Source organism: Leptinotarsa decemlineata, unplaced genomic scaffold (assembly GCF_025532065.1).
Source record: "Leptinotarsa decemlineata unplaced genomic scaffold, Ldec_3_MD MMD2_tig00000576_RagTag_RagTag, whole genome shotgun sequence".
Classification (NCBI taxonomy): Eukaryota; Metazoa; Arthropoda; class Insecta; order Coleoptera; family Chrysomelidae; genus Leptinotarsa; species Leptinotarsa decemlineata.
This window is the reverse complement of record NW_027412551.1, coordinates 12,362,308-12,378,690: the sequence shown is the minus strand read 5'-3', so window position 1 is coordinate 12,378,690 and position 16,383 is coordinate 12,362,308. Positions and strand designations below refer to the sequence as shown.

The 16,383-nt window shown below is 34.6% G+C and overlaps 1 protein-coding gene across 1 annotated transcript; it reads left to right on the top strand.

Moving 5' to 3' along the window:
* The first annotated feature begins 12,341 nt into the window (after positions 1–12,341).
* Positions 12,342–16,383, top strand: LOC111504277 (protein toll). Its single transcript, XM_074174447.1, has 3 exons — positions 12,342–12,944; positions 15,653–15,808; positions 15,936–16,383. Exons 1-3 carry the CDS (start codon positions 12,594–12,596, stop codon positions 16,134–16,136), a joined length of 708 nt encoding a protein of 235 aa, XP_074030548.1. The 5' UTR covers positions 12,342–12,593; the 3' UTR covers positions 16,137–16,383.

Genomic DNA, 16,383 nt, shown 5'->3' with positions numbered 1-16,383 from the left:
CAGTTGTAGAGAGTGAATGAATGAACTCTAGGTTTGCAAGTCAACTTATATAGGAGGTGATGCGACTCCCACTTGACTCGTTTAGAGTGGAATAGTAGGAGAAGTTATCCCACTATACTTCCACATGATGTTGATTGTATAAATAGAGATCGTAGGTATAGGAGAGAGCATCAGAGTTTCTGTAAGTCATCTCTTTATATTTCTAATCGAATTAGTAAAATGCCGTTTCCAAAAGAGTGGAATGAAAAACCAAAAGTGTGTGTCTACCCAATGATGATTGCAGGGGCTATTGTGTGCTACTTTTGTCAAATAAGTAGACCTAAGGATTCAATCAATCCATGTACTGGTATGTGTAGTGATTGCGTGTTGCGGATTCAACTATCGCCTCCTTCTCATCCACCGAAGCGAACAAAATCGGATTATCGTCAACAACAGTTACAGTGTCTGAAGTGTTCCGAACCTATAATATTTAACAATATAGGTATCTGTAGAAAATATTTGTGGTATCTGTGCTGCCGTTCCAACTCCACTGCAACGTTGTTTGCGTTGTGATACATATTCCATGAATTGTTGGAATCATGTATGCAATGCATGTAGAAGTACTTGGGATCTGTGTGAGAAGGTTGGTCAACTCTCCAATAGGAGAATCCATTTTTTTCAATGTTGGTGTTTGACGCACGAGCAACAACTATTGAGGAATAGAGTCAAAGAACGTTCCACATCCACAGAGACATATTAACATTTTTCATTTTTTATTATCGTTATTGTCCTCTATTATTAATAAATATATATATTTTGAATTTATTTGTATTATTTTCTAACATTTAAAAATACATGCATGCAACACAAAGTTTTCCTCTTAAATGACAAAGATTGTTACATGCGTGAATAGTTGTAGTGAGAGAGCGCATGTGCCAGTTGATGAAAGAGCGCATGCGCTAGTTTATTTTCTTCTATAAATGGTGAGGTCTCAGTAACATCATCACCTTTCCTATCCACATTCTATTGCTATCACATATCATTCCTCAGACCTTAATAATCATGAGCTCTCTATGCCGCTATTGATTGCTGAAGATGGTTCACCACTTGTGATATCGATCAGACTGATTTTGAAAATATTCCAGTATTACATTTATCGAGTCAAGATTCGATAAATGATTTTGATATTAACGACTTCGTTAACTTTGCAGATGTGCCAGAACCAAATGAGCAAATTATTATTGAAAATCCGATCGTTTCGCAATTATCATCACTCAAACACTCTTCATCTACCCTTCCTCTTGGTGTTGATAAAGAATCTAGAACAATCAAGAGGAAGGTTACTAAGGCATCTTCATCGATTGTCACTGACTTTAAAGAAAAGAAAGAATCCAAAAGTGTTGTGCGACAGAAAAAACCCGCAACGAAAAGTGACAGATCGAAGAGGAAGCCAAAAGGTACTCCTAAAGAAATGAAGAGTGATTTGAAAGCTGAACCGCTATCTTCTTTCAGCCCCTCCATCGGTTTGGGGAAATGAAAAGGAAAGCAAAATGCCGTCTTGTAAAGGCACAGATGACTATTGCTGAACTTGAAAAGAGTGAGCGAGCTATTAATGCTAATAATGAAACTCTTGAAGCATTAGATGCCAAGATTGCATTAGCGAAGTTGAATTGGCTAGAATGTCTAAAGATGCTGATGAACTCCGTTCAAAATTGGTAAAGATAAGCAATTCCATCAACGTTCGAGAATGCAAGCTCAGGCTGAGCTTGAGGAGTCGACTAAGCTTTATGAGACAGCATTATCAGTGAGAGATAATTGGCAAAAAGAGTTGGATACTGCATTTCAAAGTGACGGCGATTAGTTTTGGGAATGATAATGTGTTTTCAATATCGTGAGTTGAAAAATATAAGCGGGAATGGAGTATACAATTAATTTGGTTTGGTATACACAGAACATTGCGAATGGCTGGGGCAATGTTTACCGCTGCAATATTTTTCAGTTCACATACTTATAATTGAAATGAAAACAATAATGAACTTTAATATTACTTTATTCATAAAAGTCACTATTATATACATTTAAACCATATTTGATTCATCAATCCAAGAATTTTGTTCGCTAGGAAGGCCTAACCACTTTACATATACTTTATTTTTTCTTCTCTTCAACACCTTCTCAATCAGATATACGTCAGGATTCTCGGTTCGTAATAACTCTTCTTCGTAAAAACATCCTCTAATCGGCTGTTCATTCATATCTTCAAGATTATAAGTCGTTGGGATGGTTTTATTAATTTTAACAATCTTGAATAGCTCCGTGGTAAAATTCGCAGTGTAAGACTTTTCAAAAATATGTTTGTATTTACTTATACGTACACAATATATTTAATTGGAATTTGGGTTTACTTTGTCTTCCTCCAATTCCATTGATACCCTTGAATTTTAATTTTGTTGTTGAATCAACATTGATGGGTGCCATACCTATTGTACGATGAACTTTATTATTATATCTACTAGTTATAATTGGAAGAATATCAAGCCATTTGTGGTGACCTCTCATCGAAAATTCCTTGTAGAGCCATGCCTTTATTGTACGAATCACTCTTTCTGCTATAGCTGCCTTCTTTGTGCTAAATGTTGAATAATGATTGATATTATATTCTCGCATGAGAGATGAGAAGCTTTTATTGAAAAATTCTTTCCCTTGATCGCTTTGTATGTGTTTGGGGGAGTATTTGGCTTCTTTCAGTACATGTTTCATTGCATTAGTTACTGTACTACCTGTTTTATCTTTAACTGCTACAGTCCACAGATATTTGGAGTAACAATCTATCACTACAAGTATATATCGGTATCCTTCATTACTTTTTGCATAAGGTTGCAGTTCAGCTAAATCTATTTGCCATAGATCTGCAAAACTTTGATGGTGGTTATTCTTCTACGAAAATTACGTCTTGCAGGTTTATGTAATTCATTAACAACTTGTCGTTTGACATCACTTATTTCATTAGTCATTCTATTTCAATATGATTAAAGAGAAAAGGTGATAATGTTACTGCATTGAATGATGATGTGACAGTGATCATTACATGTGAATATGTTAATATATTATACCTTCTTCACGTAATTCTTCAATTATTGAAATTATTTCATTATCATGTCCGGTATGTCCGGCTGACTTTGAAGCTACCAATAGTCGTAGGCGAGCAACTAACTCTTTCGGTGAATTCCAGTACACATAATTCACAGGTTTAGAATTATATATTTTCTCCATTTTCACTCGTTTGAGTGCTCCACCAATTTTACTTCTACTTCTTATTGGATATTGTCGTGAGTCTAATAGAGGTTTGATAACTTCACGAAATTTTTTAGAATTTGTATTTTTAAAACCATTCTTCAGATGATATTGTTTATATGGAGCATTCGTTATTTTCAATATTTTGGAATATACTTGACGAGTTTCTTCATTATCAACATCTTGTGGATTCTTCAAAAAAATCATATCATACAATTCTGGACTACCTGCGCATTCATATTTTTTCACTTTATTAGCATCCCAAAATGAAATGTTTCCATCTTTGAAATTTACCACTAGACTTCCCATTTTCAGCTTTTGTGTAATTGGATCCATACGTACGCCAAATGTTCCATCATATGCTGGATTTCTAGATTTTATATTATTCAAATGTTTCATCAAAACATCTTCACCACTTTCATTCATAACAGGTGAGATGTCAGGATCCGAGGAATCGATGTGGGACGATGATGGTGTTTCGAATAGAGTTGTTCTCATATCGTCTTGAAGTGTGCTCGTGTCACTATTCACAGATGATACACTACCAAAAGATTGTTTTCTTCCTATTGGAGTACTCATGGGATAATTTGAAGTAGATTGAACAGTTCCATGATTTGGTGATAACACTGGTGATTTAGAAGTAGCGTTTGATGATAAAACATTCAATGGTTTCATTATGGGCTCATACAATCTTTCAAGTGTCGTACGATTTTCAATATTATCATTCTTGATAGAGTTGAATTTCTGCCTGACAGCTTCTGTTGTCTCTACTAGTTGACGTTTCAAATTTATTTCATTGTTTTTATTTTCAGGATCTTTTTTTGTATTCATAATGCCTTTTTTTTGAATTAAAGCTTAATTCGGTGTGAGTGACCACTACAATATTCAGTGATCGAATAAGTTCCAAAAACAAGATCATGGGTATATAAAACTATCGAATCCTTTGCGATATCTACCTTCATCTATTTTTCTATCCTTATCAATGACTAGAAATCCATATTGGTCCTCCAGCATTTAACACACATCAATTGGAATTGTTTGAATGTTACATCGGGTGAAACATGATCTGAATAAATGTGATGTAAATTCGTCTCATCTTGTTTGAACATTATAATGAAATTGGTATTGTCACGCACTAACTGTTTGGGTACCCGTGAATATGTCTGTGCTAGATAAAAACAATCAACATCCTTATGACGTCCCATACAGAAATATGATCTAATAATATCTTGCTTTTCACATATTACATCATCGAAAATGAAAACAGAATTAGGCTTAGCGTCGGAGGGTTCCACTATTTCTGCATTATTGCTGAATGTATAAAAACCTAATCCTTTTATAGGTTCCAAAACACTTCGCAAGTACTGATATTTAGGTTGATTGAGTGATTTCGAATAGAGATACACATTTCTAAATCTCAGTCCTTGTGGATGTGTTAATAGTGATATCATTGCATTCGTCTTTCACAATTTGAAGGTCCTATAATGAGTCCTCGAACTGATGATGGAAGTAGTGGACCATGTCTGAATACCCTTTGTCCATTCAATCCAACCAAATTTCTCATCTAGATTATCTACAGCAAACTTTTCTTTCTGTTTTACAATGCGCATCGTGCCGTGGTTGGAGACTATATAAATGTTATTAGCTTATTCATTTCAATGTGTACCATCAAACGATACGGACGTATTGAAAGTGATCGTAAAATTAAAAGAGGTTGTGGTTTTGTTAATGATTTAATAAACAAACTTCCTTTCGAATTACATCTACCGGAGGTTATCAATACTGTGGACCGGGTACAAAATTGAAACAACGTTTAGCTCGTAACGACCCTGGAATCAATAAATTAGATATTGAATGCAAAAAACACGATATTCAATATTCTAAGCATCCATCCGATCTTGCAGCAAGACATTTAGCCGACAAAGAACTTGAATACAGCGCTTGGGATAGGGTTAAATCGAAGGACGCGAGTATTGGGGAAAGAGCAGCTGCATTACTTGTCACCAACATTATGAAAGCGAAAAGACATATGGGCATGGGTTGTAGTACCAATAAGAAAAAATGTAAGAGGAAACAAACGAAGAAAAATAAAATTAAAAAAGTTGCATTTGGTGCTGGGATAGTCCATAAAGTGCGAAATGTATTGAAGAAAGCTGGTGGGAATCAATTTGTGACGAATAATAGCAAAAAAGCTATCACTGTGGCATTGCAGGCGGCACGTAAATACCTTAAAGCTGCCGGTGGAAAGAAGAAAATCCGCACACCACGCATAATTCCTGTTCCCAAGATCGGTGGACTTTTACCATTGATACCAATTTTTGCTGGACTATCCGCACTAGGAAGTTTGGCGGGAGCTGCTGCTGGTATTACCAAGGCCGTGAATTCGGCAAAAGCCAGCAGAGCGGCTTTAATGGAAGCCAATCGTCACAATAAAACCATGGAGGCTGTAGCATTAGGCAAACGCGGAAGTGGAATATATCTCAAACCATACCGTAAAGGTTTAGGACTATATTTAAAACCATACAAAGCCACAAACAAAACAAAAAACTAATTGAACCCCTACCTCAGAGGCCTCTTACTGATCTCGATCTCAGTTATTATGCACAAAAAATGAAAATTCCACATTTTCGTGGTGTTTTTATGCGTGATAGATTACCATCTTCAGGTCCAAAACAAAACGAGACAGCTATTGTTAATTTAGATGGAATAAGTGGACCAGGAACACATTGGGTGGCATATAAAAAATGTGGGAAAGAAGTCACATATTTCGATAGTTTTGGAGATCTACCCCCACCATTGGAATTGACTCGATTCTTTCGAAAATGTTCGAATGTAAAAATCAAATATAACTATGATCGACAACAGAAATTTAATACAGTTCTCTGTGGTCACTTGTGCTTGCAGTTTCTCTCTAAATAATTTTCCAAATAAAAATGGATTCAACACCAAAACTGGATCGGGAGGCTATCAGGGAATGGGGTTTTCACTTAGAATGTTTTCAAAATATGGTACCTTGAAAAAAATGGATAAAGTGATGCTTGCAAATATGCCTAAGGAAGTGATACTTGCATGTGTTGCACATGAGATTGCATATGTTTGGGAAAAGTTGCCTAAGCATCTGCAAGATGACATCGATATAATGAAACATAGATATTGTTATGAGCACCACCACCACGATCAAAATTCAGAATCGGATGTTAATGACGGTCCTATACCTCGGAAATCTATGTGTTGTATTTGTAATATAGAGGATGTGAATATTGGTATCAATAAAAATGATACTTATTACAATACAACACCTTCAAAAAGTGTAAATTGTCTCAAATGTGCTGTTGCTGTGTACAATAATAAATTGAAATGTGTTTCAAAATATTCATCAGTCATGTCACGAAAGTTCGAGCTACAAGCTGTCGGGACAAGTGTCTTGAGTGCGGATTTTTTTCCACCAATTGAATTGGATAGGAACAGTCGTTATGGATTAGGACTTTTGGGATTCTATGGATGCAATACAATCAATATAATAACTGAAGCTAATAACTTAGTTAGTTTTAGAATCAGTAATGACAACTCATCGATACCCCAAAAGTTGACAATTGAAATTCCATGTGGTGCTTATGAAATAGAAGAGATCAATGCCGTCATACAGAAACATATCATGTTCAGATTGTTTCATGATAAAAAACCAAATGATGTCGTTGCAGATGATATTTTCTATCTACACGCCAATAATAATACATTCAAATGTGAAATGCGATCCAAATATGAAATTGATCTGACACATCCAAATTCAATAGCAGAAATGATGGGGTTCGCTCATGAAATATTTCCACCAAATCAGATACATGAATCATCATTACCAATAAACATTACAACTGTGAGACTTATCCGCTTAGATTGCAATATAATATCTGGTTCATATATAAATGGTGAAGAATCCCACATTCTTTTCTCATTCGATATTGATGTTGAACCTGGCTACAATCTTACTAAAGAACCACACAGTATTATATATATGCCTGTCAGTCCAGAAGGTCGTCAATTGATTCACAACATTACAGTGCGTATTTTGGATGAAAAAAATAACCTTATCGATTTTGGAAGTGAAGAAGAGATTTTCATTATTTTGGAATTGAAGAAAATCGAATAACTGTTGTTATGGGTTTCATTTATAATAGACAAAATCGCATTGAACAATCCCAAACGAGTTGCACTATCAAAAAGAAAGGTGTGCATAAAAAGAAGCTCATTCCACAAGTGTATGCTAAACAGTTAGCACATAACGCTCTGTCTGTGAGTGATCTTAAATTTTTGAAATCGATTGGATTGAAAGTGAGAAAATAACAATGGTGCTCGAAACAAACAATGAAAAGTTGAATATATTCAATGAACCAGTGCTCGATCATTCTCTCATAAGTTTACATGAGCACACATATAAGCCTATGGATCACCGCTATTCAGGAATTCGGATGAAATCAGAATTGCAATCAATAATCAAGATGTTATACTAGATATTGCCGAGAGCTTCATTTACATAGAAGGTAAATTCACCCCCAAAGATGTAGCGAAAACATGCTATCTCTCGAATAATGCAATTGCATTTCTCTTTGACGAAATTCGTTATGAAATGGGAGGTGAACAAGTGGCTGTTGTTAGAAAACCTGGGATAACATCTACAATGAAAACCATGATATCATTTGGACAATCTCATGCTAACACATTATTGACATCTGGTTGGGACTTTCACAATTGAAGCAAGATATCTTGGATACAAACAGTCATGTTTTTAGTGGAAAACTACCACTGAAATATTTGATGGGTTTTGCTGAAGATTACAACAAAAGTATCTTGAATGCCAAACAGGAATTGATTTTGATTATCGCTCGATCATTCAAAAACTCATATATAGGTGAGGTTGATGCTGATTTGGAAATAAATAAAATCGAATGGAAAATAAGGCATATTGTACCAGATGATAAACACAAGCTCAAACTTTTGAGTAGAATAAACAAAAGCGGTCTGAATGCCAAAATCAAGTTGGCGTATCGTATGTGGGACCTCTATGAACTACCATCATTACGTGGGACTTCTTCAGACATATGGGCCATCAAAACAACTAACGCATTGGAAACTCCTCGTTTTGTCATCATCGCATTCCAAAGTACTACCACATCTGAAGATAGAACACAAGATATTACAAAATTCACAACTGCTGATATCAATAGTATTCGAGTATACTTGAATTCTGAAGTTTATCCATATGAGCGTTGGAATTTGAATTTCGATAAAAAACTTGATGCTCCTGCTTATTATGCTTTTGAGAGTTTCCAGCGAAGTTATTATGATAAAGATATGAGTGAACCTCTGATGGACATTGGACAATTTAGAGAGAATCCACTATTCGTCATCGATTGTTCCCATCAACCGAATGCAACAAAATCATCAACTATTGATATAAAGATTGAGTTTGAGACGAGGAAGACCAAGTTTCCAGACAACACTAAAGTATATGCATTAATTTTGCATGATACAGTTTTAACATACAATGCATTGGATGGTTCAGTTCATAGCAGATATTGACACTTTTTTTCACTCTATCATGTACTGTTTTATGATCTTTTTTTTTTTTTATTTGTAACTGACTTATATCATGTATTGTATTTTATATCATATTTATTGTTTTGTAATCATTTTCTATTGTATTTCATCAGATTTAAATAAATAAAACATGAAAATAATACAAAGTTTTTTATTTGACATTATTTATGATTCACAGGAACATACAGACTATCTAAAATAACTTCTTCCTCATAATCATCATTTTCGCGACCATCTTCAATTTCCTCTCGATTTTCATCATTCAATTCAAAGTGATGAATAATCCATTCTGGCAAGTATGGTTGGAGGCTATACAGGAATCTTCTTAGGTTCAGTTCAATCATAACCTCACAAAGTTGCCACAATTCCAATTCATTATCCAAAAATTTGTTGCAAACTTCTGCACCACTCCAATAGTTCTCAGCATCACGAAGGCATAATTCGATTTGTTTTTCATCATAGCATACACTCATATCATAAACGCTTGCATGTTCGGCTCCATCACCCAACACCTTCAATTTAGACGACAAATGTTGAACCGATGATTTGAGATCTACAATATCGACCCAATCTTGACTTGCGTACTGCATCCACATCTTTAAATGGTGGAACTGAAATCGAACAAAAAAAAAAAAACAATAAGCAACCTCCAATTTTTCAGTGATATAATACTCACATTCCCATTTTACTTGTAGTTACAAAGTGAGTGTATTCAACTAAGTTAGTAATGTTTATATTTCCATATAATTATCATCTAATATATGAATATTAATAAAACAATAAGAAATTCATTATAATTACTATATTATTCAATCATATTGAATTTGACTAGAGTTATCGTTTTCACACCAAAAAAAACTTTGTAAGCTATGACCTAAAGAAATTCACTATAAATTATTACTATTATTCAATCATATTGAATTTGACTAGAGATCGCGTTTTCATGCCAGCAAAACTTTGTTGGCTCTGTCCTAAATACATCATCGTATATTTACCACCTGATGAGTTGATACAAGATATATCGTCATCACTGAATTGCAACGAAATACGTTTTGGTAGCCATGTTTTAAATAATTTATCATTGCTCACATCTTGCAAAGTTAATAAAATTGATTTACCAAATCGTGTAGAATAAGTTGACATATTTTTAATTATGTACACTTCATCAATTGGCAATGATGATAAGGCCTTTTGCTCTAGTATTTCAACCTCCTGTACAATCAAATTATTAATTTTATTCAAGTCTACTTTGAAACGGACATGATGAAAATATATATGAAAATATAAACAATTTCCAACAGACAAATACACTCACCGTCTTCCTTCTATTACGAACTGAATAACACTCTACCAATTGCTAACTGCTGCAGATATATTCGTCTACTGATTTCATAGTGTGCCAGGCATTTCTTTTATATTAAACAGTGTGAGTCACCCCCACCATGAAACCGTGAAAGATTCACATTGCTAGTTGCTATCCACTAGAGATGCCTGACGTCACAGCCAAGCCCATCTCCCAACTTGATGCGATAACAGTTGCCGGTACGAGCAAGCAGTGGTCGTTGCGGTCTCGGAGAGGGTAGACGCTAGGCAAACAGTCCTCGGCTGCCGTTGTGTCACCATGGATAGCGGGGCTAGAGCGAACCTTCATCGCTTCAGGAGAGGTGAGGGCAGACCGATGAATACGCATTACTCTGCCACACGTCGTGGAGTGAACATGTCGCTCTCTAGCCGTTGAACGGTTATTGCTGTGACGTCACTCCACTACTAACTTGGTGCCCTAACACCGATGGAGCATTTATTACTTGGAGGATCTTCGAAGTATGCAGACGTATGTTTGTACATAGACAAACAAGCACATGATGAAACCCTGTACCGTGCATTCTCCTACACACACACATAAACACACAAAATCTCATATGAAAAAAAAAATCTGAACGATCCATGCACCAGACACTTCAAGGTCACAACGCCTTGACTTCACTGCACAACAAAAAAAACTTCACCAAACAACAACCAATAAAAAAAGCAATTAATACGTCATAGTGGTGGGGGGAGGCCGAGAATCAGCTGTAAACAACTACTATTATATTATCATGATCAATATACATGAATCATGAGACACAAAAGCCGACTAGGGTGATTTCAAGCAAATCCATAATTTAATGAAATGAATGTAAACACTTTTGTCTAATTTCTACTAGTTAATTTATTTTTACGACAGGTTATCAAGCATATCAACTAATACATTTGAAATCTAAAAATGTTATATCAGTTGTAACTATTGAATTTCACTAGTTCCATTGTCTGATATATAAAATGATTTGAAATCCTTGAAACAACTAAAAAAGGAGAATTAAAAATAAATAGCTGTAAATAACAATTATATTAAGCAAAAAAAAACCTAAAATGACATAATAGTGAAATGAAATACAAGTAAAAATAAAACAAATTGAAGAAAAAAAAAAAAAAATAAGGAATAAATGATGAAAATAAAGATAAAAATAGAAAGTTAAGAGATTTCGAGCCAAGTTAGTTTACGACTTTTCGATAGTTAGTATCTAAAACGTCTTCGGGTGATGACTGGTAATGACATTTTGTATTTCTTTATTTTTATTTTTTGTTCAATTGTTTTAGATTTACTTGTATTTTATTTCACTATTATTTCATTTCAGGCTTTTTTTGCTTAATATAATTGTTATTTACAGCTATTTATTTTGATTCTTCTTTTTTAGTCGTTTATATTAGACAATGGAAGTCCGAACTAGTGAAATTCATCATGAAACATTGTCAATCACCTTCAAACAAAGTTGTTACTATTATTATCATTGAATTTAAGAGTGGAGTGGAGATCTACATAAATCAAGTTGCTCGTTTAGGTTTATATATTTCGGGTCTTTAATTTATTTATTAATTTTCATGGCTTCCAACAAATTCATTTTCCTCCTTTTATTACATTGTAGTTCACGGAACCTATAACGTCAACATTTCTACTGGTTTGGCCTGTATATACTGAAGAGCATTCCCCACACTCTATTCTATATCTACCTGATTTTTTCGTTTGGGTTTTGCATCGAACAGGATTCTGCTTAAATTATTATCACATATGAAAGCTGTTTTTGTATTTAGAAAAGTAATTTTGAGTATTTTATGAAAGTTTGTCTGAGTTATTCATGCTTCTATATTTACTTATATTGTGTTCTCTGATATTTGGGTATAATTCACTTATGAGCGTTTTATACGTTTTACCTGATATTGTATTTTCTATTGAAGAAACTGGTACCTGCTTATTTAACGCAAATTAAGAAGAAAAATGGGCTTAGAATTGATCTTTGTAGAACACACTGAATAATACGAGCATCTCATGCTGTGCTATGACTATCATTTATTATTTGTGTATTCAACAACTCAAGGAAGAAAATGTTCAATACATGCTATTCACGATTATATAATTTAACATATTTCTTCCAAAGGTGACTGATGTCAGACCAATCTTCAGGAAGCAACTGACAGTAGATTTGAGGAACAACAGAATTACCGAGCTAGATCTGCAGTATATTGAACTACTCGCGATAGAATATCAAAAAAGTTCAAGAAAAAATCATCGGAATCTTCAAACAGTAGTTCTTCTGCAACACAACCCATTGGATTGTAATTGCCAGATCTATGAGCTCATTCGATATATCCAGAACAATCTCCACCCTGCTGTGAAAAACTTGGTGGATATGAGATTGAAGAACAATGAATGCACATCCCCGCGTTACCTCAAAGGCAAAAAACTCTCAGATCTTCAACTGGAACTGATAAAGTGCCCCTACCCAATGAAGTGCAAGTCCTCGAGCGACTGTGAGTGTTTCTACAGACCTTTCAATGATACTGTTGAGGTAGACTGTTCATACAGAAACCTCACAAAGTTTCCCAGAATCGAAGTGGAAGGTGAAAGAGTTGCATTGAACTTAGTGGGAAATGCCATAAGTGAAAGTCCCTATTCTAGTTTAGGATATGAGAATGTTACTAGTTTGTTGCTGTCTAATAATAAGATTTCCAGGGTCACGTGGTTGCCACCTAGAATTGAGGTAAGATAAATCAAAATTATTTTATTCAACTTCGAGAATATTTCATTACTTCACAAATATGTGAATATATGAGTGTAGTAGGTGTGCAGCGTAGGTTTGTTCAAGAAATAAACTTCGAATCAGTATTCAATAATACTTTTTATGGGTTTTGGAATATGTTAATGTATGATGAGGTTCACGAGGAAAAGTTACTGCTTCATATAAACCTGTGAAGAGTGTAATTAGTCACTTTTATATAATTTCATGATTGACTCGGTGCAGGGCTGTAGCGAAAAGGAATACCAGGGGGAAGGGAATCCAAATTTTCCCAATCCCACCAGCAAAATTTCTCAACTTTCGAAAAAATGAAAGCCGGGGGATTAGTTACTACTATAATATATTAATTTTCTTAATTAGCAATCCAAAGATTGGCTGAATGCTTATGCCCGTTAGGATATGCACAAACAAAAATACATTTTGGTAATTATAAAAATAATATTGGAAATTATTCTACTTTGGACCAAGGTCCTTGTTCTTTCACCATATCCACCATGTAAAGGAATATTCAATACAAATGAAAGCAAACAAAAATTGAATAATATTGCTTTTAGTGTTTTCTACTATCATTTTTTCTATTTTCACGGCCCGAAATTTGCCAACTTTTCCAAGTCGAAAAAACAGCGAAAAGTTGGGAATTTTGTGAAATGGTCACTTCAAAATTTGTGGACTGTTGTGTTCTCTTACTTGGGAGAAATTAAACTTTTTTGGAGTTTTCAAGCAACTCAGAATTTCAAAGTATGGGATCTTCAAGTTATGCATGTTTGGAATTCCCAACCTTATCCTGGTTCTTTTCCTTTTCTTATAACCTCTCCCTTTCTTTCTTTCATTTTTTTTTCATTTTTTCACTATTGTTTTTTTTATATCTTCAAGGACTAAAATTTCCCAACTTTTTCCCAAGTAGAAAAAGCAGGGGGGAAGGCCCTGACTCGGTCGTTACTTGATGACGATCCACAGTAATTTCATAAACTACACTTAACGATTCGATCTTCACAAACTTAAGTATCACATGTTTCGCAGTAGATTTATGTTATTTATGTATGTTATTCACAACGAAAAAGCTACTGTTATAGTGAAACATGTCGTGACACTTTTGAAAATGAAGTTTGTGAGTTTTGTGAAATTTAATATAAAATAAATTGATGGGAAATGATGACGTTTGCATACTTACCTTTCTCTACAATATCTGACGTTGTGGAAAGCAGTTTCACCTTAGCTTCTTGGTAAAAAATATATCGATTGGAAATATATCGTTTCCTCAACTGTCTTTCAAAATATATTAATATTTGCCCCATAGTCATTCAGAAAATAATTTTTAACATAGCGAAAATCCACATTCGAAACATTCTTATCATTATTATTATTTAGTTTTTATTGATTTCATATCCATTTGGAAACTGATTGTACCTACATATTTCCAGGGTTTACTTCCTGTCAACACTGATATTTGACATAAATTATGAGCTTGTGTTGCAGTGTTTGGAACTTTTGGTGTTGGGTTAGGTCTAAAGTGAGTGGATCTATTCGACCCTCCACCACAATCCGCAAGGTTTTATTGTGGTTCACACTTATTGACACTCGACCAAATATACCCAGCTTCTTGACGAAGCTGATTAGTTTGTATGGTGGGTGGTCTTACAGATGGTAAGAGTAGGCTCTGGCGAACTCTAAAACCTGATTCGGTCCCCAGTGGGGCAGGCACAAAGTATATGCTCAGCTGTTTCATCATTCTCCAAACAGAGGTGACACACACTCTCTTCTGACAGTCCAAGTCTCTGCATATGATGATTCAAATGCGAGTGACCTGTGAAAGGGCCTATTAGACATCGTAGTTCATCCCTACTGTAGTAGGGTATCAAGCTTCGGAGGGTGAATAAACGCTTTGGAGTAAGCCAATCCTGGAAGATTCTGCCAAAAGTCCATAAATCTTCTAGCCATCCAGGTGTTTAATGTTTGTTTGGCAAAGCCTAAAGCGATGCCAATGACAGGTTCTGGTCCGATGAAGCTGCTTGCAAGGGAATCAGCAGCTTCATTGCCTTCCAGGCCAGTATTGCCAGGAATCCAGACCAGAGACAATATGTTGAGTCTTCCTATAGAGGAGAGTTGTTTTTGGCCATTTGCTACCAATTTAGACGTTGCTTGGTAGGAGATAAACCTTTGGTGTAGTAATGAATATTACTGGAGTCAAATCCCAACACCAAATCGTTATTTTCAACACCTCGACACGTGTTTAAATCACCAAGTGATCATCTTCAAGAGGAAGATCAACCTGTTCAATTTTTGAATGACTTGGTTCCATAATTTTCGGCAGTGAATGAACTCAATGATATTTCACTGGTAACTATTGTTACAGCGAATTGTTTGACAACGCTTAGTTCTCGCTGGGAATTACTTTCAGACAGTGGAACAATATTAGACAGTCAGTGAAGAATTCTATTGAATGCTGCAGTATTATGCTGATGTGAAAGAAATTATGAATGACAATGGCCTTATCACATTGTTTGTGGAAAATCATATTTATTATTAATTCAAACGAATTTGTGAACTGTTTATTGAAAATCTCAGAACGAAGTGTTACTTTGAAACAATTAAATTAATAATAATAATGATTACTTTCAATTGAATTATCTGTGAAGTGAGTTGACAGTTATTTGAATTTTTGTTCATTACAGATCATCAAACTCGATGGAAATCAATTGAAATATATGACTCCATATATATTGAGAAAGATGAACAACTCATCAACTGTAGAATTATCTAACAACCCTTGGACTTGTGACTGTTTCGCTGCGAATTTTCAAAAATTCGTGAAAAACAAACTGGGAAAGGTGAGACAAAATCCAAATTAAATTCACACAATCATATTTTTTAACGGAGAAGTGTATCAAAATGAAAATTCACTTTTCATAATTTATTTTTATATCTTTATAAAACATCATGAATTTGATTTTCCAGGAAGGCAAAGAAATTATTTGCGCAGCTGACAACAAACCTCTTATTGAGAAAACAAATCTTTGTGAACTGATGCCATTTTTGATTTTGCATGTTATGTATCTCAGCCTAATCCTCATCGTTTTCCTGGTTGAATTTTTCTCCTTCTATCGTAATTACAAATCAAGGAAAGCTGATGCTGCAGTAGAGGTTCTATACGTATAACCCATCCTCGAGACGAAATTTTGGTCAAAGTGAAATGAAGAAGCAATACAATTTGCCAAATAAAATTTTCTGTTACCAAACTGGTTTCGAAAATTTGAAAAAAGTGACATAGCTTGAAACATACTGGTTTTCGAAGTAATGGGTTTTGAGTATATTTTGGTTGGAGATGCCAGAACGGTTTTTGCGTAGAATAGGTTTTTTAATATTGTATTATATTTGTAGAGATTTGAATATATTTATACTGTTG

Bases quoted from the DNA above. Each gene is read 5' to 3' on its own strand.
- LOC111504277 (XM_074174447.1), top strand. From the start codon at position 12,594: ATGAGATTGAAGAACAATGAATGCACATCCCCGCGTTACCTCAAAGGC. The intron at 12,945-15,652 runs GTAAGATAAATC...TGTTCATTACAG, and splicing joins GGTTGCCACCTAGAATTGAG to ATCATCAAACTCGATGGAAA. The intron at 15,809-15,935 runs GTGAGACAAAAT...TTGATTTTCCAG, and splicing joins TGAAAAACAAACTGGGAAAG to GAAGGCAAAGAAATTATTTG.